The sequence below is a fragment of the Coturnix japonica genome, chromosome 5 (genome assembly GCF_054131305.1).
Source record: "Coturnix japonica strain WE chromosome 5, WE-NBRP24, whole genome shotgun sequence".
Taxonomy (NCBI): domain Eukaryota; kingdom Metazoa; phylum Chordata; class Aves; order Galliformes; family Phasianidae; genus Coturnix; species Coturnix japonica.
The window spans coordinates 7,635,512-7,658,320 of NC_140667.1; the positions used below are offsets into that span (position 1 = coordinate 7,635,512).

General features: G+C 41.9%; 1 protein-coding gene across 1 annotated transcript in view; it reads left to right on the plus strand.

Moving 5' to 3' along the window:
• Window positions 1–6,500: 6,500 nt before the first annotated feature.
• Window positions 6,501–22,809, plus strand: part of ABTB2 (ankyrin repeat and BTB domain containing 2) — a 126,472-nt gene continuing 110,163 nt past the window's right edge. Inside the window, exon 1 of the mRNA XM_015863534.3 lies at window positions 6,501–7,787. Coding sequence (XP_015719020.2) covers window positions 6,923–7,787 — 865 coding nt within the window. The 5' untranslated portion in view covers window positions 6,501–6,922. The remainder of the gene's footprint in view (window positions 7,788–22,809) is intronic.

The following is a 22,809-nucleotide window of genomic DNA, read 5'->3' on the forward strand; positions in this document are numbered from 1 at the left end:
GGGGTGTGTCAAACAGCAATTGTTCACACATCAGTGGGAAACCTGCTATTCATCTTTCTTATAGGCGAATACGTAGGCATTTGGTGGACATCTTGAAGCACAACACCGTTGTTGCCTTATTTCCACACAACAAAGATGGGGTAAGTGGGTTGCTGTGATACAGTGAACCCTTCTGATACTAAGTTTGTTACTTCCAAGAAAAATAAAGCTCTAAGTCCACCCAGAAAGAAAGGGATCTGTGTAGACTGTCCATGTGGGCCATGATGGGTATCCTTGTTAGGGCTTGCAGGACCCACATAGAGCGAGATCCCATATCAGCTAAAAAGCTACTGTTAGATTTATATATACCAGTGTCATAAAAAATACTGTAGCTATCGTCCTAAGGATATAAATTGTTCCACACAAAGTAGAATAGACTCTTAAGGTTTTGCCCTTGCATTTCCCCTTCATTTGTCCTTTCCCCCCCCCCCGCTATATCTGAACACTATTCTAAGCATTAGCTAGCACAGTCTAGGGCATCCGTTTTATTGCAGAGTTAGAAGATGAAGTATTATGAAGTATTATGAAGTATCCTGCTAGGGCATAGTGACAAATACAATATTTAACCATCTATACAGCTATTCTTCCCACTGACTCAGTGATCACAGTTACAGACCCTTGATAAATGTTATTTTCAACACTATATTACTGACTAGTAAGAGAGACGTCAGGATATAAACATTATTTCAGTAAACATGTGCCAGGAAGCATGACACGCATCCGTTCCAATCTGTATAAGTGATTTGTTCTATCAGGTGTCGAGTGAGACATAAATATTACAGGCAGTGAATGGCTACAGTAATTACTGTAATTTTAGTGCCCAGAGTTCTTCCAAATACACAAGTACTTTGGCACACGGAACTGTAGCAGGTTTCTACATGTACAGGCAATGGTAGTGGAAATATGATGTGTGACCCCACTATTACTGCAAGTGCCTCAAAGGAATTATTTCCACTGGCAACAATCACATGCAAGTTTGTAAGATCTGGTGTTATAGCAGAGCTAGGTATCTAGGTAGCTATGAAAGTCTACCCTGGTGTCAGTTTTTAGCTGCTATGTATTATGTATTAATAGTTGAAAAAGAGCTGGAAAAATAGCATTATTTACATCTATTTTGGTGAAGCAAATAGTCTGTCTCCTCCCCTTCACCTGGTTTCAAATTGCCTTGCATGATTGCCTGCCACCAACCCTTGCTATTAAGAGACTTTGCTGCTAGTGAACAAGAAAGTTTATATTGTAATGAGCCAGGAACATAACACACTGTTCAAATGCTATTCTCTCTTACTCTAAGAGCTTTTTTCCACCCTTGCTATTCCTGGAACAAAAGGATGAAACAGATCCATAGCTTTCATATTTCCCATCTCCTAGAATAATCTACAGTATTCTTACTGTAACACTCGTTCAGCTGCGTGGAAGACTTTTAATGTCAGATACCATATTCACCCATATGCAAAACATACAATTTCTGGACAAAATGTTTCTGTCTGTTGATGGTTACATCTTAAATTAGATGAGATCTTATTGGCTATTTCCAAGATTAATTTGCTTTTCCTAAATCTACAGGTGGAAGAAGCATCTTCAACATTCCTTCCATTCTTAGATATTAATTGGATTTTGTAAGGCATCTCTTGAGGTCATCAAATCCAACCCACAAAGCAGGATCAGGTATGGCACATTATCCAGGACTACACTCAGTTTGGTTTAGAATATATCAGGGTTGGGAAGCACCTAGGGAACCTGCTCCAGAGTTTGACTGCCTTCACAGGAAAAGAGTTTCACATATTTAAACTGATTTATTTGTATTTTAATCCGTGCCTGTTACTGGGCACTACTGAGAAGAGCCTGCCTAGCTCTGTATCTTCTACTTTGCTTCTTATCAGATATTTATTCACAAAGACCCAGCCCAGTCTTCCCAAGGCTGATCAGCTTCAGCTCTCTCACCTCTTCTTATATGACAGAAACTTCACTCCCTTAATCATCTGTGTTTCCTGTGGTTGGACTCTCTCGTACATCCATGTCGTTGCTGTACTGGAGAGCCCAGAACTGGACCCAGCGCTCCACATGTGCCTTATCAGTGATGAGTAGATGTGAAGTGCTCCCTCTCTCCACCTGCTGGCAGTTCTCTCAAGCATTTTCAGGATGCTGTTGGCCTTCATTGCCACAAGGATGCACTGCCGGCTCACATTGAACGTGCTGTCCAGTGGAACTCTCTCTTTTAATGTGGGTTATTCTTTCCCAGGTGGTCCCAGCCTGGGACCATCTACATGGTGCTTCCCTAGCTGCAGCACTTGGCATTTACCTTTGATGAACTCCAAGGGACTCCTTTCTGAACATTTCTTTAGCCTGTCAAGAACCCCTTGATGTTTTTTAATCAGTAATTCATTGTTTTCATCCATTTTCACAAAATTGTCTTTTTAATCACCCGCTAACTGTCAGCAGAAGATTTTAAACGCTAATCACAGCTCTTTAAGTACAGCAACTCAGGCATCTCTCAGGCTTCCTCCCTGACCACCTACCTAGGCTATACCTCATCAGTTTGCCAATGAGGACATCATGGAACAATCCATCAAAAGCATTGACAAAATGAAAATAAATGAAATCATTTGCTGTTCTCTCATCCATCGTGAGAGTGTTTCCTCACTGAAGGGTGTCAGCCAAGCCCCATTTCCTCTTCATGAATCAATTCTGATTAGTCTAAAGTACTTCCTTTTCCTAGTACATCTGCAAGTTGTTTCTAGGACTATCAGTTGTACCCAGATTCTAAGGGTAAAAGTGGGAAAGACAGAGAAACTAATCAGTGCTAATTCCTAAACAAAGGCAACTTCTGGGAGAAAAAAATAAAAATAAAAATGGAAATAACTGCTTTGACAATCTCATGGATATCTATGAGGCAAGAGCTGTAAGGGCAACAGTCACAACTAGGTAGACCAATACCATGAGAAAGGTGCTACAACAGAAGCGTGGTAATGGAAGTACTAGCACAATAAAAAGGTGCTATGAAGGAAGAAGGTTACTCACCCATATCAGAAGATCTCAGGTTTGCAGGAAAAAAGCTTCACCAAGAAGGAAGCTCCAGAAAAAAGTCCTACCCCAGTGGCAGTCAGTCCTTAAATGAGGTCTGAGAGAGATGCAACCAGGCTGCACCGCTTCAAGTCATAGAGCTGAATTGCCTTCACCTGTGCTCCCAGGGCTGACCGGATCCTTTCCCCAGGTGCTCCATCAGTGCTTCAGGTCAGGACTCAGTGGTTACCATACAGTAACAAATGTTCGTTATTGGATTAACTGGAGAGAAAAGCAGGCAGAAAAGTTTTGTGGAGTTATCGATAGCAAAATATGGTTTTAGTCTCTGCTAAATCACAGATAAAAATGAGACAGGGAGAAGATTAAACCTTAACTCTAACAACTCTCTGGTAAATCATATCTCATGTGTTTGGTTGCCATTTGTAAGTCATGGAACAATGACACTTTTAAATTCTAATTAGTTTTAATGCTGTATAGGATATTGGTAATCACAGTGTGGACCACTGATTAATCAGCTGAGGCAAGTGTGGGGTCAGCTGTGGGAGCACAGGTGAAAGTTATGTAGCTGTGCTCCCTGGAGGGGTGGAGTTCGACTCCACCTCCTCTGAGACCTCATTTAAGGGCTGACCCTCACTGAGGCAGCATCTCTCAGAGATTGCTTGCCAGTGAAGATTGCCTCAGCTTCTAGTGTCATCACTGGTGAGTTCCCTTTCTTTCCTTATACCTTCTGTACTTCTACTATTATCCTTGTAGTTGCCATTCTTGTATAGTTACCATTAATACAAATGCGTATCTGAATTACAGTCTTAAGACTTTGTTACAATCTGTAGCGTATTCAAGTTTGGGATTACACATATATCTGAGGCCTTTAAATGAAGGAAAATGGGGGTCCTAGAGTGTATGGGAAATCACAGCTTGAACCTCTGATTAATCAGCTGAGGCAATTGTTGGGTCAGCTGCAGAAGCACAGGTGAGAGTAATCTAGTGCTCCCAGAAGGCTTGGAGCTCAACTCCATCTTCTCTAAGACCTCATTTACGGGCTGACCACCACCAAGGCAGCATTTCTTGGAGGTTGCCCCTCAGTGGATATTGCCCTAGCTTTCTGGTCAAGACATTGACATTAGTGAGTTTTCCTTTACAAATAACCTTTGAGTATTTGCCCTCATCTTTGTTTAGCATCTTTATGTTAGCCACCCTTACATAGAGTGTGAGGGTTTTGTTTATTATGGGATTTTTGTTGTTATGTACTTGAAGTCTATGTACTTGGGAGACTTTTGATAGCTTCTCCATTCTTAACACTAACAATTCTAGAGAGAATGTTGACTCTCAGTGTCTAAACCTGTGATTCATGATGGCTCCAGTCCAAAAGCATATATGAAGAGATCACAGTGCTTATTTTGTTTTGATAAATGAAGAAATGTCCACTTGTTCTTATTGGTGCTTTGAAATCCATTGCTTTGATATTCTGGGGGTTGGCCAGAATAATAATTGCATTCTGGATGCATAACTTGGTTTTCATAATGTTGTTTGTAGTTGAGTTATAAATACATGTGTCTGGTCTGAAAGCAAACTGTTTCTTTTTCTCTTCATGTAAAGGAAATAATTTGATTGCATCCTTCCATGCCCTGTTCTTTATTTAGCTCTTCTGTGGCAGTGAGTTAACACTGGTGAACATAGGTAATGTGATGAATTTGTTCTGCTGTGGATAAATAACCAGTGGGAAATTAGGAAGTGCTGGTAGACATACAAATAAATTTCATCTTCATTTCTTTATTTCCTCTCTTCCCATGTCCTGTCCCAGAACGTTTTGTTTTTATCACGTGGGACGTTTTCAGGTTCAGATCTCTAGTGAGGAATATCTCTTCTGCCCTTGAGGGGCTTCTGTCGTTTGCTCTGGGAGAAGGTTGGTGCTCTCACTTCATTGAAGGGAGAGAAGGATTTACCAGGTGGAGTATTGTCCTATAATTACTGCCTGTGAAATTCCCAAGATGGCAAAGAGTTTAACTTCTAAAGGAGAGGATATCCTGCATGAGGGAGTGGAGAAGGCAGTTAGTGCCGTTAAGTTGGGTGATTTTTGTGGTGTTAAATTACTTGGCATTGTAGGAATAACAAACTGTGTGGGAGGAGTGGGGAAGTGTGATAAAGAGAACCATAGATTTAATGTGTAGACATGTAAAGCTGTACACAAATATACAAGGTGCATTTTCTTCAAATAATGAAGTTTCCACCGGTCAACTAGGTAGCAGTTCTCAGCAATTCATGCTTGATTTTGTAATAGCATGAGTCGGTGGGAAGCAGACAGAGCCTTAGAAATGCAGAGCAAGCTTTGTGAACAGGCATCACAGGACAAAGCACAAAGGCCTTTTAGTGTGAGAGATGACAGTTTGTTCTCCCGGTCTGATTTCTATTCCTACAGGGTTTAGTGCAAAGATGGGGGTGGAGGGGAAAGGAGGATGTGTATGATCTGATGCACTGGGCAAGGAATTGCTGCATAGCGCTGTTGCTTTCAGGTGGTAGGGGATATGTAAGGGGAAAGGAAGGGAGCAAGAGAACTTCAGCAGCTGTGGTCTGAATGGGCCCAGGCACTGTGTGGGAATGTAGCAAATCTAAGGGGAAGAACTTTGCAGTTAGTCTGTATATAACATGCAGGATTAAATAGGGATGTAAAAGTGGTAAGACAGTGTTTTGTGGAACAAGTGTACTGATCAAATGCATGGGACTTACAACAGTGTACTTGTAATGCCTTGTCTTGCACTTCGGTGCTTATCACCACCTGCTTGGCCAGCTGTGATGGCTTGAAGCTCTTAAATACAGCACTCAAGCCTGAAAAAAATCCAACAAAAAGCAAGGGTTTGAATTGCTAACTGAGACCGCAGAACGATGCAGAAATAAAAGTCCAATATCTGAACTATCCGTGGAGCACAGATGAAGCGCTGAGGTGCTGCGGTAGTTTATTTTCAGGGCACTGGAAGAAGGTTAAGGATCGCGTTCCGCCTGGCTGCTGGTTCTTGCTTTGGTGGGGGGGGCTGCAAGCGGTGCAGCCGCCAGGTGGTGCCCTCGTCCCGCTCTGCTGAGCAGAGAGGGCTGAGGGTCGGTGCTGTGCAAACGGCCGCACAAAGGCTCCTTTCTACGGCCGGCTCGCCGCTCTCCCGCAGCCCGCACAATCCCCCATTCAGCCACTGGTCCCAGCGGAGGAGATGGGGGGGAGAGAGAGAAGGGGGAGAACCGGGCGTGCGCCACCCTCGCTCCGGGACCCAAAGGAAAGCGGGGTGGGCTTTGGAGGGCTTTTCAGAGGGGATGGTCGCAAAGGCGTCTGTTCTCTCGCTGCTCGAGCCGCCACGCGCCGCCCGGAGCTCAGCAGAGCATCAGTCGCGCACCCCGCTGTCCTCGCGTCCCCCCTGCGCCCCGCCCACCCTCCTGCTTTGTATATTGCCCGCCCAGCTCGGATTTCACTGGCCGACACCATCCCATTCGGTGCCTCCGATTGGTGCCTCTCCCCGCAGCTCGTTGCATGCAGCCGTGCGGGGCTCCCGGCGGAGAAGTTGACTGTGAGCCGCCGCAAGTGTGCAAGTGTCCCGCCGCGCGCCTCCCCTGCAGCCCGACCCACGGAGCCCCGCGAGCCGCCCGGTACGACGCCGCCCCGTCAGCAGCCAACGTCCGCTCCGTGGTGGAAGATGGCCGAGCGTGGCTGGCTCCCGGCATGGAGGTAGCCGGCCCTCGGCTTGCCGGGCTTGCTCCTGCCCTGTGCGCCGCTGCTCGGCTGGCGGAGGGGCCGGCGGCTCCGGGTCGCTGAAAGCGGGAGGGATCCGAACCGGCCTCGCCTTTTCGTGCGCCCGGCGTTTGGACCGGCCCGTCTTTTCCTATGGCTGGGATACACAGCTCGACTCTGAAGACCCTGGAGGATCTGACTCTGGACTCTGGTTATGGGGCGGGGGATTCCTGCAGGTCCCTCAGCCTCTCCTCGTCCAAGTCCAACTCGCAAGCCTTCACCTCTTCTCAGCACAGGGGCAACTGGTGGTACTACTCGGGCTCCATGAACAGTCGGAATAACAGCTGGGATACGGTGAACACGGTGCTGCCGGAGGACCCCGAGGTGGCGGATATCTTTTCTAAGTGCCCGAGGCTGCCGGATCTCGAGGAGTACCCTTGGACCGATGAAGACGTCGGCAGAATCCTCCGAAAGGCGAAAGGGGGCGGGAACTGCCGGCCCTTCTCCCACGAGGCCGTCCGACGGCTCTCGCAGCTGCTGAGACGCGCTCTGATCCGCGTCTCCAGGGAGGCCCAGCGGCTCAGCGTCATGCACTCCAAGTGCACCCGCTTCGAGGTGCAGAGCGCCGTCAAGCTCATCCAGAGCTGGGCGCTGGCCGAGAGCTGCGTGCTGGCCACCGTCAGGGCGCTCTCCCTGTATAGCATGAGCGCCGGAGACGGGCTGAGGAAGGGTAAATCGGCCAGATGCGGGCTGACCTTCTCGGTGGGGAGGTTCTTCAGGTGGATGGTGGACACCAGGATCTCGGTCAGGATCCACGAGTACGCGGCCATCTCCTTGACGGCGTGCATGGAGAACCTGGTGGAAGAGATCAAGGGCAGGGTGCTGGCCAGTCAGAGCCCCGACGGCGGCGGAGGGGAGATCTCGGCTGAGATCCTGGAGATGGTTATCAACAACGATGCTGAGCTTTGGGGAGTGCTGCAGCCCTACGAGCACCTCATCTGTGGCAAGAACGCTAATGGTAAGGTCCAGTCTTTGTGATTGTCCTTTGTCTCGGCAAATGTCACATGAAAGCAGGCGCTTTCCACGGGCTTCTTTCTTTTATCTTTTTGTTTGTTTTGCTTTTCATCCGGACTGTGTCCAAATAGCGTGTTCTGTGCACATGTACAGTGGGACTTCATACCAGAAAGGAATGGCACTGCTTTCTTAGTGTGTACCAGTTCGTATGAGGTGCGGAGGTGGTGGGAAGCCAAGCCCTGCTGACTTAACAGATGTCTCCTGACTTTCTACCAGCTGCTGCTGGGAGTGTTCCTGCTCAGACTGGCATGTGAACACGCTTCTTGGCGCTCAGGAGGCCAAATGTGCGTTGCGAGACCAGCTCTTCTGAAAAATACAGTTCGTGTTTGGAACTAAATTTACTTTGGTCTCCGGCCAATGTGCAATAAGTCACACTGACAGCTTCGCAGCTTCGTCTATAAAGATGCTGTTCCCACATACGGCCTGGAGAGGGAAAACAACCTTGAGGTCCTTTTTTTTTTCCCTTTGCGGTAGTGAAATTCAGTTTCTGAACAGCAAAGTCTGACTGCATCTTACTTAGACTTGCTTCTAGCTCACCAGAAGTCTGTGTTATAATTACACTTGTGTCATAAACGAGCTTGTGCTTGGCTTGCCAAAATGAGTATGTGGGATGGTGTCCTGGTAATGGGAATAACACAGCATTAAGTTACGTCTGTAACTTGTCCAGAAAACAGTTTTGTGTTGTGTTTTTGGTTGTTTTTTTTTTTTAACAGTTGAGGAAATAAGCAGACGGAGGCCTCCTCGTGTGAGAATGAGGAGCAATTTGAAAGGCTTAAGTCTTGACAGTCCTGTTGCGAACCTGCTCTGTTTGTTTTGCGTCGTCACACTGAGGAGAGCCAGTGTTTTTTTCATGGAAAGTTTAGAGAAGCATTTAATTTGGACAAGTAGTGCGTGCACCACACACAGCTTTGTGACCTCTGCTAGCTCTGTTGTGATGGTCAGATGTTCTATGCAGCATACTTTCCTGTTTTAACTGTGTATAAAACCAAGTGTCTCGATCCTCTTCAAAAGGTAATCTCATAGCAGGAGAAAAGGAACAGATTTTCTTCAGAGCAGAGATATGTTGGGTGAATGTTGCTGATGAAATGCTTTGACAGGGAAAGGTTGACTCTGTTGACTTCTGCTCTGTGGGTGCATTGACCGCCCACTGTTACCCTGTGTCCAAACAGTGATTCAGATCGCTGGTATAGAGGTGCAGCAACTCCTTGGTGCTGCAGCATCTCCGCATCAGGTCAGATTGCTTAGTTCTTAATGCATATGAGGATGGCTGCACAAACCCTCTCTCGTGTGCTCTATCTGCACTCTGTCCAGTGGTTAAACATATGTGAAATAAATGACAAGAGCCTGGATTGCGCTCCTGGTTCTGGTACAAGATGTAACCATAGCAGACAGACATCTACTTTTTGAACTACAGATTCTTTGATATGAGTCTATAAAGGTATGGAAATGTCTTGTCTTCTGCCAAAATTCTTATCATAATTGTTTGCGTACTGTGGGAGTGTTTGTCACCAGGTACAAAAATAGGACTCAGTTCTCTCTTGTTCATCGTAAGGTGGAGTAAAATACTGTGGTTCTCTAGGTGCACTCGAGCTGTTCTGCATTCAGTGCCCCTGCCTGGTTCTGTATGTAAAAGGAAGTCAGTCCTTTGCAGAGATTTATTCTTCTTATATATGTTTTTTTTCCTCCTGCATAAGAGAGATCTTGGAAAAGTGGCAGTGAATGAATGGAAGGTGGTGCTCAATGAAAGCGTGAGTGACTGTGCAGGGAATGCTTATAAATATTCAGAGCAGCAGTTGGTCAGTTATGATAACGCTTGTGTAGTGCAATACCAAGCAGTTGCTGGTCGTGGGGGCATTGGATTCTCTGCTGTCTTTTGTTCTTGTCTTTCAGATCAATTCTGTCAATAACTGAATGCATTTTTTAAATCTGAAAATTGGATAAGGTGCGTATGAAGGTACGCTGTGATTTCCTGTGACAGTCTGTCACAATTATTTTACCTGACGCAAGTCAGTGAATCTTCTAAATGGCTTTCCTTGCTATTGTAAGGTCACAATGTGGATGTCAAAGGCTTGAAATAACTTGCTTATTCTTTCTCCCCATAGGAATTGTAAATTACTAGTATTCACATTGCTCTCTGCGGTGCTCTCAAATGATTTTGTCTCTAATTTAAATCTGAGGTAGATCTAGTGGTAAAATAACTGGGTTTGTTCCAGAGTAAGGAATGGTCTTCACTGCTTTACTGTCATCTTGGTTTCTTTTTACATTAAGAACATTTTAATGGAGTACTTGTAAATTCCAAACTTGGCACATGTTTGGGTTTTGTTGTATAGTACAGAGTTTGATGCTAGAGATAAAGAGCTCTTAGAGGTTGAGTTCCAACTCCAGTCAAGCATTGCAATCTCTGTATGAAATCCTTGGCAGTGCACCGCGCATAAGATTGCAGAGGATTATCATAATGGACCTTTATGGCATTAAGTTCTGTTGAATACGATTTTCATTATTAGATCAGGATAGCATGCTTCCTTGGAGTCTAAGAAACAGTAAGTGAATACATGAATTTTTCTAAGTTCCTGAGAGACTGGTATTTAGACCTGTTCTCCTTCTGCAACTCATCTCCCATCAAATAAAGTAGTCCAGTAGATATTCTTATGGCTTTGGAGGCTGAAAGCTTAGTGTTTATTATAACAAATGTTTTAATTAACACCTGGTGTGTGAAGAGTGAAGCTTAACGCTCTCGATGCTTAAGGGGGATTTCAGCTTTATTTTTAAATAAACAATAATTTAAGGTTTGTTTATTTATTTGTTTTAGCCTTTCTGTGAAGCTGTTCTTTAATCAACAATCTGTAGCATCTCTGAGGTAGTTTCTGCTGTTTGCTTAAGTTTTGCCTTGGAAGGAGCAATGCCACCTGAGCTTGTGGGGCTCTGTGGAGTTCTCTGGGTATGCTTACACCTCCCAGGGCTAAGTGTTCATGGAGTCTCTGAGATGTTACAAAATAACGCAGTGGAAGTTGGAAGGAAAATGAAACATCTTTAAAGGCAACAAAAATGATAAGCAGCTGCTGAATAGCAACATAGCAACTGGAATGTTTGTTGTTGGTTCTTTATTTTCCTTCAAGTCTCCTAACTTGGCATACATGTTTCTTTTTCCATTTTAAGCTAGGTGGAGATGTATGATAGCCCTGGGTTGATAAAGTACAAGTAGAGAAGTGCATCCAGTAGTTTCACAGGGAATTTTACACGTTCTAACTTGGAATATTAGAGTCAACCCATTTAAAACATTTGCTGGGAGACAAGGAGAAATATGAACTGGCCTTGGAAATGTGATTCTTCTACTTGAATTGATCTGAACTGTCAGTGCTTCAGATATGTTTTGATATTACTGCTCTATTAACAACAGCACTTAGGTTGTACTGAAGTCTCTGGTTATTGCTGAACACTCCTGTGGCAGCCAATACACCTGCTGTGCTATTTTATGCATCAGCACATCTTGATGTTCTGTAGATGTAAGTGTTGACAGATGTTGCAGGGGGAAAAAAAAAAAGATGAAAAAGAAGAATTTAACTCAGTAATGCTGTTTCTTCACATAGCTCTTAGCTGAAACATTTTAAGGTCTCTGTTGAGAATAACTGACTTGGTGGAATTATTCTACAGATGAGTTTTTATTCTGTGATACTCAAAACCACAGGACTGTCTAACAAGTATTAAGCATGAATGTTGGGTTTAGTCTCACTTATGAGCCTGATCTTCTCCTCTATATCTCATTGTGCTTACAGAGGTTAAAATTTAGTGCTGATTTAATGTTGTTTTTTTTTTTTTTTCCTTCAGAGCAATGCAGTTCTTAAAAAATTACTTTCATAGTTACGTAGCTGGTGTGAAATAAGTTTTATTTCAGTGTCAACTTGGTGCTGTGCTGAGATCCAGCGCTGAGAGAATAAATTTGTGACTTCTCAGTACATGTCCTTTTGTTATCTGAACTGAACAAACCGGTGTGCTCATAAATAGCCTCATCAATTTTAATAAGCTATCAGCTTCACAAGAACTGAGCAAAGCTGCATGCTGGGAGGGGGTTATTTTGGGGAGGAGGGCTGCAACTGCTGTCAGCAAGCGAGGCTGAGAAGAAATACAGCTGTACCTCAGCTTGTGTAGAAATCATTTAAAATCAATAAACCACCACATCTGTCCTTCGTGTCGTATCAGGCTCTAACAGAAATGCGTACATCTTAAGCAGTGATTTGAAGCTCCCTGGTTATAGCTGTGTCTAATCTCTGTTTTGGCCTTCCCTAATACCTGATCAGCATGCTTGGTAGTCATGGACAGGATTTCGTTTGCACCTGCTGGCAAGCTTAAGCCATCTTCTGTTAACACTGCAGTGGGTGAAAGCGTGCTATGGGTTGGGGAACCCCTCCTGCCCTTGCTAATGTGAGTAAATGTCTTTGGTCTGGAATGCTCTTGGATCGTGCCTCTTACTGTGTAGGGGCAGGCTTTGGTACATTGGTGGGAGAGTGCATAAAAGACCCTCCATTCCTCCACTAAAATGGACAGAAAAGTGTCCTTTGAGTTCCTGGCTGTCTGGCAGCCTCATCAGTGCATTGGCTGAAAATCCAGAAACCTAGAGAAAGGTCATAAGTAGTAGGATGAGAGGAAATGGTCTGAAGGTGCACCAGGGGAGGTTTGGGTTGTTAGTAGAAGTATTTTGTTCACAAGAGGGTGATCAGGCATTGGAACAGCTGCCCATGGAAGTGATGGAGTCTTGGCAACTGGAGGTATTTGAGGCATGGAGGTGGCACTAAGGGGTATGCTTTAGTGATGGGACTTGGTTGGTCAGGCTGATGGTGACCTTGAAGACTTAGTGATCTTGAAGGTCTTTTCCAGCTTAGCTGGTGCTGTGATTTAAAAATGGCTGCTGACTACTTTTCAGCCTGTATACAGCACAACTGATGCATTGGCCTCACCATGCAACTTCTGCTCATTGGATCAGGTGTTAGACCTTCATGCACGTTTTCATGGCAAATGAGATGGCTGTAGTTATGATCCTGTTTGAATTACAGCTTCATTCACCTCTGTACAAACATACTTCAGCATATCTTTTGTGCTTCTACTCCTACATGTTCAAGAGCCTGGATTTGTATCCGCAAACCCACAGGGACAATTTCTCTGCTGGTGCTTGTATACACATGCTCGTGTCTGCTATAAATGCAAACCACTAGATGCACAATTAAAAACATAAGCATCTGCAGATATGAATCTTATGTTAAGAGGGAGATCAAGTAAAGCTAAAATACCTATTACTTCTTTCTTTATGGAGGGCTTATGTGTATGTATGTATTTTCAGGTAGTAAAACTAACAACATAGTTATGCAAACAACATAGTTATGCAGGCTTAAATTACTCTTTCAAATTGCTGATATTACACTGTGGCAACGAAATTTGGATCCTTTCAGTTCATTTGGTTGCAGATGAAGCGCTTAAATTCCCTTTGTATGTAACTGCCATCTACAAATGCTGACATCTGGATTTCAAGTGGAATCAATGTTGGTGACAACTGATTCCTATGAAACTGAGGAGCTGGGTGTGTGCAGAAGAAACTTCTAGAGGAAAAAAAGAAGTCTATGTCCTATGGTATTCAGGCTGATGTGTATTGCTGTTTGGATTGCTGCTAAAGCAAGGAGTATGAATTGAGTTCAGAGTTTTCTTAATTATCTAATCCAGGGAGAGTAGATGATTGGAAGTGAACTTCCCTAATTAATTACTGTCATTACAAATTTCTTCCTCCTTCTTGAGTGCTCCCTCACTGCATGGATGTTATATATGTTAGGATTGTTCACAAATCTTAATCCTACTTGGTTTGGAGATTTTCTTAAACCAGTTTCAGTAGTACCATAGCAGGTAGTGCATCTTGAATAAATTATGTTAATAGCATTGAGGTGAGATTTCAGTCTTAATGTTGTAACACTTTCCTGCTTTAATAATTGATTTCTGTGCCTATCCCTGGTATGATTCAATTTGGCCCATCTAGAGCTTCCTGCCTCTTCTCTCTCATTTTTGTCACTCTCACCAGCCTGGTGTTGGAACACGTGGTTATGCAACGCTTTAAGGCAGTTTAAGTTCATAAAGCCTTGTATTATAGGGAATATACACAATGAAGTACTGAAAATTCTTATGTATAATAGACTGAGTAGAATTCACTTAAGCAGTTACCAAGTTGCAGAGAGACACGTGCTTAGGGATTAAGTATCTATGTTACTTCTGAAGGGAGGGAGGCTCAAAAAGTGCTCACGCTTGAAAACTTCAACCAAAGATCTTAAGGTTGAACTAGAAGTGAGTTCGTGTTTAAAGATACTTATGGCAGTGTAAAGAAAATGGAAAAATAAGGCTAAAGGTATTATTGCTTTGCTATGGCTTTAATATAAAATACAAAGTCGGTAGGTGTTTATCTTGACCAACTGTCTTGAGCCAATGAAATTTAAAAGAAGATTCTTAATAAAAACAAACAAACAAAAAACTCTCTAGCTACTCAGAAGTGCCCAGCAAATTCCTCAGCAATCTGTATTCCCTTGAATGTTTGTTTATGGGAAATTGGTAATCACAGCCTGAACCTCTGATTAATCAGCTGAGACAAGTGTTGGGTCAGCTGTGGGGGCACAGGTGAGAGTAATTTAGCTGTGCTCCTGGAAGGGATGGAGCTTGACTCCATCTCCTCTAGACTTCATTTAAGGGCTGATCTCCACTAAGGCAGCACCTCTTGGAGATTGCTCCCTGGTGGAGACTGCCTCAGCATTTCCCAGTGAAGGTATCAATTTCATTGAGTTTTCCCTCGTAAGTAACATTTGAATATCTGTCACCATCTTTGTTACTACCCTTGTATCATTCCAGCTTACAGTTTGGAAACAAGCTCTTATTTAGTAAATGTTAAGCTTTTCAAGTTAATACATGTGATCAGTGTTTATAAACACCTTTGCACCCTACAGGCTGAGAAATCCTGCTTTGCAGTCTTATGCTCTGGGCAATGAATGGATAACTACTTTGTGTAGTAAGTTCTACTCCACCAGCAGGTAACATGAGAAAATGTCAGTTCACACTGAATGCAGGCTGATAAGCAATTGGTTATTTCTTATGTTCTTGTTTTAATGGGATTAATTTGTGTGTTGTTTTGAACTTACAAGTGCCTGACACTTGACATCTGCTTCAATCTAAGTGTGTTTGTGATAATAGTGAAGCCAGGACTATGGTGACTTCATGATTTCTTAATTTATTCATTGTGACTCTGATTGCTTCCCGTAGACAGCATGAGCTTAAAGAAATACTACTGCTAGACATAGTTTGGAGCACTGGTGTCAATTTAAGGACAAAGCTGTGCATTTATGAGTGAGGAAAGCCTTTTAAATTAATTCTTGTTGACAGTTCAGGGCTTATCAAGGGAAAGCAACAATAGAGGAGAAGATGCACAAATGCTGATAGAGGAAGTTAAGGTTTGTTCTTTCCACCCAAACACACCCAGACTTGCCTTCTGACTTAAGTCACAAATAAAGCTGAGGTTGTGATCTCATCCTAGTACTTAGGAAGTCTTTGGCTTCGGTAGGTATGATTTAGTACATCTGGCTCACTGACTGAGGAGAGCTCAGCACTGGGACTGGCCAGCTGTGGGCAGGGCATGGCTGAGTCTCTAATTAAAGTGTCTGCCTGTGCTATACCTGCCTGTAGCTTGCTAGGGTTGTTGTACCTTTTGTGGGCATGAAGTATGTGAAATGGAATTAATAGTTTGAAAATAGCTTCTGAGGGAAGGATGTGCTGTAACTGCTGTCATTTTCATGACTGGAAACTAAGGCTCAGCCCTTTATATACAAGTTAAATGGAATTGCAAACTAGTAAGTCCTTCTCTATTAAAACCTACTTGCTTATGTGTTATGTGCAGATGAAAGTAATTTAGAATTGTTAACATCCTACTCCTTTGCTTGAAGCCTATTACTTATGTGATTTCCAGAGCTGTAGTCTGGCCAGCTGTTTTTGTGGTGGTCCTCTAGGAAGCAGTTGCTTGGAATAGATCTTTACGATGGTCTTATCTTTGAAGTAGATGCTCAGCAAAGCCCAGACTGTGGTCTGTAATCTGTGAGAATAATTATCTTGGGTCACATGAATTGTTGTGAATGCATTTAATTTTCTATTGAATAAATTAAAATTCTGGTGTTGTATATGCATTTAATTCAGATATTCCGGATCAGTTGGAAGCCAGAGCACATGTAGGTCTTGCGCTTGTTGTCCTATTATTTCACCTCAACCAATTCCTTTTTAGAAATGGTTTGGTGTTCACCAGGCTACTTAACCTTCTTCATGCCTCAGTTTACATCACCACCTTCTGGATCCTGCTGTATGGTTTTGTTCATTCAGTTGTGCAGAGAGCTTTCAGGAATGTAAATGGGGAAAGTAAGTAAATGGGAAAACATCTTCCTAATCATCTTAGGTTGGTGTACATAGCTCATATTTTTTGAGGCTTTCCCTCTCTGCAAACTATGCTGTCGTCTTCTTAGGAGATGCATCTTGGCTATTGACAGGTGTTCTGCTGGGTGTGTGGAAGTGAAATTTCAGTCTAGACATTGCTTCTGTGGAATGGTTCTTTTGTTTGTTTTTAGAGGAGTGCTTAAAAAACAAAGCCAAAGCTGATACGTTTTTGTAACACTGCAGTCTGCCAGGAGGCTGCATTTCTCTCTCCCATTGCAGAAATGCAGAATTCTTGATGTAAACAACAACAACAACAAAGAGAAACTGCATAAAAACATGCTTAAGTAATTGCTATAGCTCTCCTGTAGTGACACCAAAATGCTTGTGATGGTTAAGGATATCTATGGTATAATTGTGAGCTGAAGACTGAGAACTGGAGCCAAATAAACATTTCATATGAGCTTTTCAGTTCATGCATGTAGACTTATAACAACTGGTGAATTTGCTAGGGGGTTATGCAAGATCAAAGTAAATATTGTTTATGATATTACAGGGATGAGAGGGAAGAAACACCATGAAAGACATAATCCGCTTGTCCTTTTCTGCCGTGCTTATAATCTTTCAGCCCATGTTGGATGCTTTTATCGCTTTCATTTTTAGCCCAATTTACAGACTTCTGACTGGGACCTGAAGAATAAAGAAGAAAATATGATGGTATGTTTATGCTGGAACTTATGATACATTAAAAAGCTAAACATATAGAGACTTAATTATTATTTTCTTGGCTTTGTATAGCTCTGGATTTATTTTACTTTATTTCTTAGTTCCAAAATGAAAGTGAATTGATTTTTCCTCTAGTATTTACATTTTACTGCTGTTGAGAAAAGCACATTACTCTTTCAGCTGAAGGTCAAGAGTTGAGTATTGGCAAATTGCAGAAGCAGGGAAGTGGGCCAGATTAGCCTCTTATTCTTTCTTCAAAGTTTCTTTTTTTTTCCCCCTTCTTGTTGTTTTAATAGAGTTTATGGATTTATTATAAATACAGTTTTTTGGTCTTTTTTTTCTTTTTCTTTAAATGGCTATCTAATACACCATACTGTACTGACTGATGACAAATCTAGCAGATTAAAGCAAAAAATCCCTGAAGAACAGCAGTTGTCAAGTTGCTTTGGGACAGTTCACTCATCTTTAGCTTTGTTTCTGCTTGAGTAAGCCACTGGCTGTCCCGCAGTCTCTTTTAATCTCTCCCACTTGAAATAGTGTGGGACTCAGCCACCCCTTATGGCTGGAGAAGCAGCATGTTTCTGCCATAAGTATGTGTAAGTGCAGGAAGGCTGAGAGCACTTGTCTGCACGCTGTTACACTGGAGCATTGTCTTTGAGGATGTCCTTTTGTCATTTGTGAGTCTGATTCTTGCTGAATTTAATGTGGAACCCCTTACTGCCTTCTGAAAGTGTTGTCCCAGCCTTTGTGACTTTCTCTCGATTCTTAGAGGGAACCTTGCCTGTACAGTGTGTACTGCTTTAGTAGGAGCAGGGGAAGTATCTTGAATATAAGGAGAGTATTTTGTTTATTGCTTCCATCTCTCAAGGGCTTTTTTTGTTTTTTTTTTTTTTGTGTTTTTGTTTTTTTTAAAGCCAGAGAGGAGTGCTTAGTCTTTTCAGGTTTCTGAGAGGATTATTTGATTCTAAAGATGGGAAAATGATTTCAAGCTCCATTGGCTCCTTGTCCCTTTTAATTCTTCAGTGTTTGTCCAAGAAACCTTAGGAGGAGATCAATAGGAGCATACCAGATGGTTGGATTGGATTTGGATTTTACATTCATTTTTATCACAGGTAATATTTTGGAGTGCTTTATTGTATGCTGAGATTGGGAAAAATCATTAGTTGGATCCACGAGAGACATTACTGTTGTGCATCACAAATTGGTCCTCAGAAAAATTAATCTGTTTATGCATCACAAATGGTTGAGAGGTTTCCTTTCTTCCTTCATTTTTATTTTTTTTTTTCAATTTTCTGAATACCACAGATCTAAGCAAAATGTTGAGGATGTACAGTAACACAAGAGATCCTATGTAACAAAATTTATTTCCTTTTTGGGCATAGATGTAATGTCTGGTTAATTGCATACTGAATTTCTGCTTTTTAATTCTGAATGTTGTCTTTCCTCACAATGTATGTGCCCTGTTCTTGTGCTGAGCTTAGACTAAACAAAACTGCCAGGATAAGGATCATAAAAACCTCTCCGGATTTGAACTAGTTCAGCTTTGTTATGGTCTTAGTATGGATCCTAGTACTTGTAAGTTGTCATTTCAGATTTATAAGGTGTCTTTGGATGCTTTCACTAAAGTGATTGTTTAATTTAGAGTGGGAGGAAGAACATGGAAAGCTATAGTAGTAAGCAACCGAGTCATATTAAAAACAACTAATAAAGATAAACCATTTCCTTCTATTAACAATATATGAAGACATCTAAAGCTTGTCTATGGGTTTATGGATTTTCTTTCAAGGAGTGTCATGCAGAGTTCTCTTATGTTTTGACAGTACGCGTAGAAGTTTTGGCTTCAGTGAGTATCAGTTTTGTCTAAACTGATGCGATGTTTGAGGGTGATGACAGTAAGACCAGCAAGTAGGAAAACTGACAGAATTGTTCACAAGGAACTGCTACTGAAAGCAAGCTAGAATGTCTGAGAAGTACTACTTAACTTAAAGCTTAATTTTGACAGAGAGAAAGGAATTGCTTTCTATAGCCTTAATGGGCATTTAATCAGTATCCAGAGTAGCAAGTACTGCCCCTTTTGTCCTGATTATTACTGAGGTTTTTCTTTTTTTGAGGCAGTCCATCTGCAATTAGGGGAAAAAACAAACAACACAACTACTCTGAAAATGTTCTATTAATCAAGAAGTTTCATGTTTCTTTTGACTTCAACAGTGAGTATTCAGGACATGATTAAATCTAATTCTTGTTATCTGTGAAAATGAATTGAGATGTGCAGAAAAAGAAATCTGATTATTATTTTTTTTTTCTTAAGAATGATCAACTAAATTAATGGTGAATCTGAGTTTGTGAGGCTATTTGATCTTGCTGTGACTCAGTGTACTGTGTTGAATATGCAGGGAAATTTCAGTTCAAGCATTTGGCATGGATAAAATTATCCTGGTTCCCTGCACGAATACAGGTTTTCAAACATGCACACTGGCAAGATATTTATGAGTGTATAATTGCACTCATGACTGTAAATACATTATGACACACTGAAAAGTTTGTTTCCTGCACTGCATGTGCATGAGCAGAAGGAAGAAGGAAGTATGGTTGATTTGTTTGCTCTTCTGTGATTGCTCAGTGCAAGGGATGTGTCTAACTTCTGAGGATAAACAGGCCTTGTGGAAGGTGCTGTGGACCTTGCATTTTCTCTCAGAACATAGTTTTGTGAACCTCTTGGTTCTCAATAATGATTACATCTTTAGTGGTGAAAGTAGAAAAAGGTGAGAAGTCAAGAAAATGGATAAGAGTTGAGAACCAGGCTTGACCGAATCATACAGGGTAAAAGCTGGTTCTCTTTACTTTGTTTATTTACCAGTTCTGAGACCAGAGACTTTCATTATGTAATATGGCAGTAGCTCATCTGTTTTACTCTGTAATTCATTGTAATAGTGAAGGTATGGTTTTACTCATCAGAAAAGAGTAGATCGTTTCCTAATCAGTTGCCTGGGATCTTCCACTGGAATCAATTGGATTGAGGCCACATGTCTGCCTGAGGTCGTTTTGTTTCAGTATTTTGCATCGAAAGCTGCTGGGCTTTACACCTTTAAGTGGGAGAAGCTTTGATGGTTGTTATGAGTAATGCTTCTGTGCCGGGGGCTGGCAGGAGTTAAAGCATCTACATGCTGGTGTGGTTCTGTAGATTCACCAGTGAGCAGATGACTCCAACTATGTGTGCTTTTCTAATATTACTCCTTAAAAAACGTGTGTGGTTTTCTTTACACCCCCTAAGTTCTGTCAGGGCAGGGCAATGCAGAGTCTTTTATTAAAGTCACTCAAGGAAGATTCATGTTAACACTATATTTCCTGTTGGAAAGCAGCTCTGGAGTTGTTTCTGGCACCTTTTCCCTGCGTGTATAGCCTTAGCTCTCAAAGTTTTGTTGCTGATATGAAATTGAAGTTTTCATCACAGGTTATTTTGTGGGATGATGTATGTGCTGTACATCAATAAATCTGGGGAGGGGGGTGTTTTGCTTTGTTTTTAAATAGTCCCAGTGAGCTGTCACCTGCTGGGATGAAGTGATAAAACCATGAGTTTTCTTATTCCTTGATGGCAGTTCAGAATATCATTTTCTTTTTATAGCATGATGATGTATTTGTAAGGCTGTGTGCTTGTGAATTGTTTTTATTCATTTATTTGTTTTTTTTATGTGCTCTGCAAAAGGCCAGAGCTTCCCTAAGGCAAGCACAGTTTATAAATCAGAATTAATATAATTTATTAGCTGGAAGGTAACCCTTCCCTGTAGCCAAGACTTAGATAACACATGTTATGGAAGAAGATACTAAGTTGGCATAGGGCATTGGGCCTACACCATCTGCAGAGCCTGTCCTCCAATTTTCTGCTGTTGCCATGGGCTGCAGACTCAGACAGGAAATCATGGTAGGATGGGAAAGGGTCCAAAATATACAGAGCTAGTATAAGGTTTGCAGTTAAAAGAGAGTCAGAGAACAGGCTATCTGTTCTACTGAACAGGCAGGGTAAAGTAAAACTGGCTTGAGTGTGCATGCGCATGTGTACTTTAAATGTCTTTTATATTTTATATGCTTATTTTTTGAAAGCTTGAATTTTTTCCATGTAAAGTAACTTGTATAATTTCAAATGATCCATTTACATATGAGGGGCCTGATTCAACCAGCAGTTAATTGGCCACATTGGCCTGACAGAAGAGTAAAGCAGTGGAGAATCAGGCCTCCAAAGTATACTAAGTACCCTCGGAGGTTTGTCTCTGCATGTCAAACAAAAGAGCAGCCCCTCACCACTGCTTTCCCTTTGCACATGCTCTGTGGAGACGCACTGAGGGTATTAGCTGAGCTCAATCTCTCTGACGCTGTCTCTCTTAATGTGGGCTCCCCTGGAAGCCCAGGGAGGCTTGTTGCCTCATCTGGTATTTGCACAAATGTTTGTCCTCAGCCTTAATGTGCAGAAAAAATCCTGTGTGTGAATTCTACCAGGGATCCTGTTCACCAAGAGTTGTAGTTGGGTATTTGGACTCACCAAATGTAATGGAGTAAGCTCAGAACTCTCTGTTTGCATGCTTGAACAGGATTTGTGTGGCAACATGGACAAGAAGTAGTGCTGAGCATCCCAGAGGACTCCAAATATTATGAGAGTTTTGTTCTTATGTGGATCTCATTTTTTAGCAGTGTAGCAGCATTTCAAATACACAGCAAGTCTTCTGTATCCTGGTCAGTTTGTCACTCCGCATGCTTGACATCAACAACTGCATAAGCAAAAATTCAGTGGGCAGTGTTGCTTTATTCTGTTAGACAGTTCTTCTGTATATGCAGTATGTGTGGAGAGAAGAGGAATAATTCCTTACCTTTCTAAAAGCACAGCAGTCTTCAAGGTAGATGTATTTGGAAACAAATAGCTAGGTTTCCAAGATTTCCCAGGCATAAGCATACTTTCTCTTGCTACAGAAAGTTGCTAGATGAAGGTGGAAGCATAGGAGATATTAGGCAATACTTATGTTCAACAGATGTAGCTAAGAAGTAGTGAAAGGCTCCTGTGAGAGTAGTTTCCAGTATGTGATACTAATGTGATTTTATTAATCACATTTCATACATTTTTCAGTATTCTGTCTCTAGAGCCTGCATTTCAACTAAAGCTTTTCAGGGCTGGTTTATCTTCTGATCCTGAAGTGAGATACCTTATTTTCATTTTTTCGTGGCTCGTTGGGGAGCTATTTAATGTGAATTTGTGGACCCAACTCTTTAATTCTTAACAAATTTGTTCAAGGCCGGTGCAAAGCATAGTTTCAGATACATAATTTCAGGAGAAAACTAGTGTTTCTTGCCAGAGAATAAGTCAATAGTAGATATTAAAGTATAGTTTTACAAAGTGAACTTTAGATCAGAGTTCTAACTCATAAGCTCTCCTATGTCTCAGGCCTGCTGTAGCAGGAGTGGAAGGAAAGTGGAGGACTTTGTAATTGTACATAATGTGACCACTTTATAGCTTGTTTAAAGTTTCTGGTATAATTTTGAGGATGTGGAGGTCTGGATGATCACTTAGCATCACTCTTAAATATTTATTTCATGGTGTAAGTCACCAGGGGAGAAGATGAGCCTTTCAACAGAAATAATTCTCATTTAATGGCAATTTCACATTCTTGAAAGAAAGAAAACTTAGGAGAAAATCGGCAAACAGGAGAATAGTGTGTAATGTCTGCCAATATAACAAGAATATCACTGCTTACATGTGAAACTTGATTATTGGTAGCTATGAAGTAATTACCAGGTGGAAAATAAAAGTGGACACTTAAGAG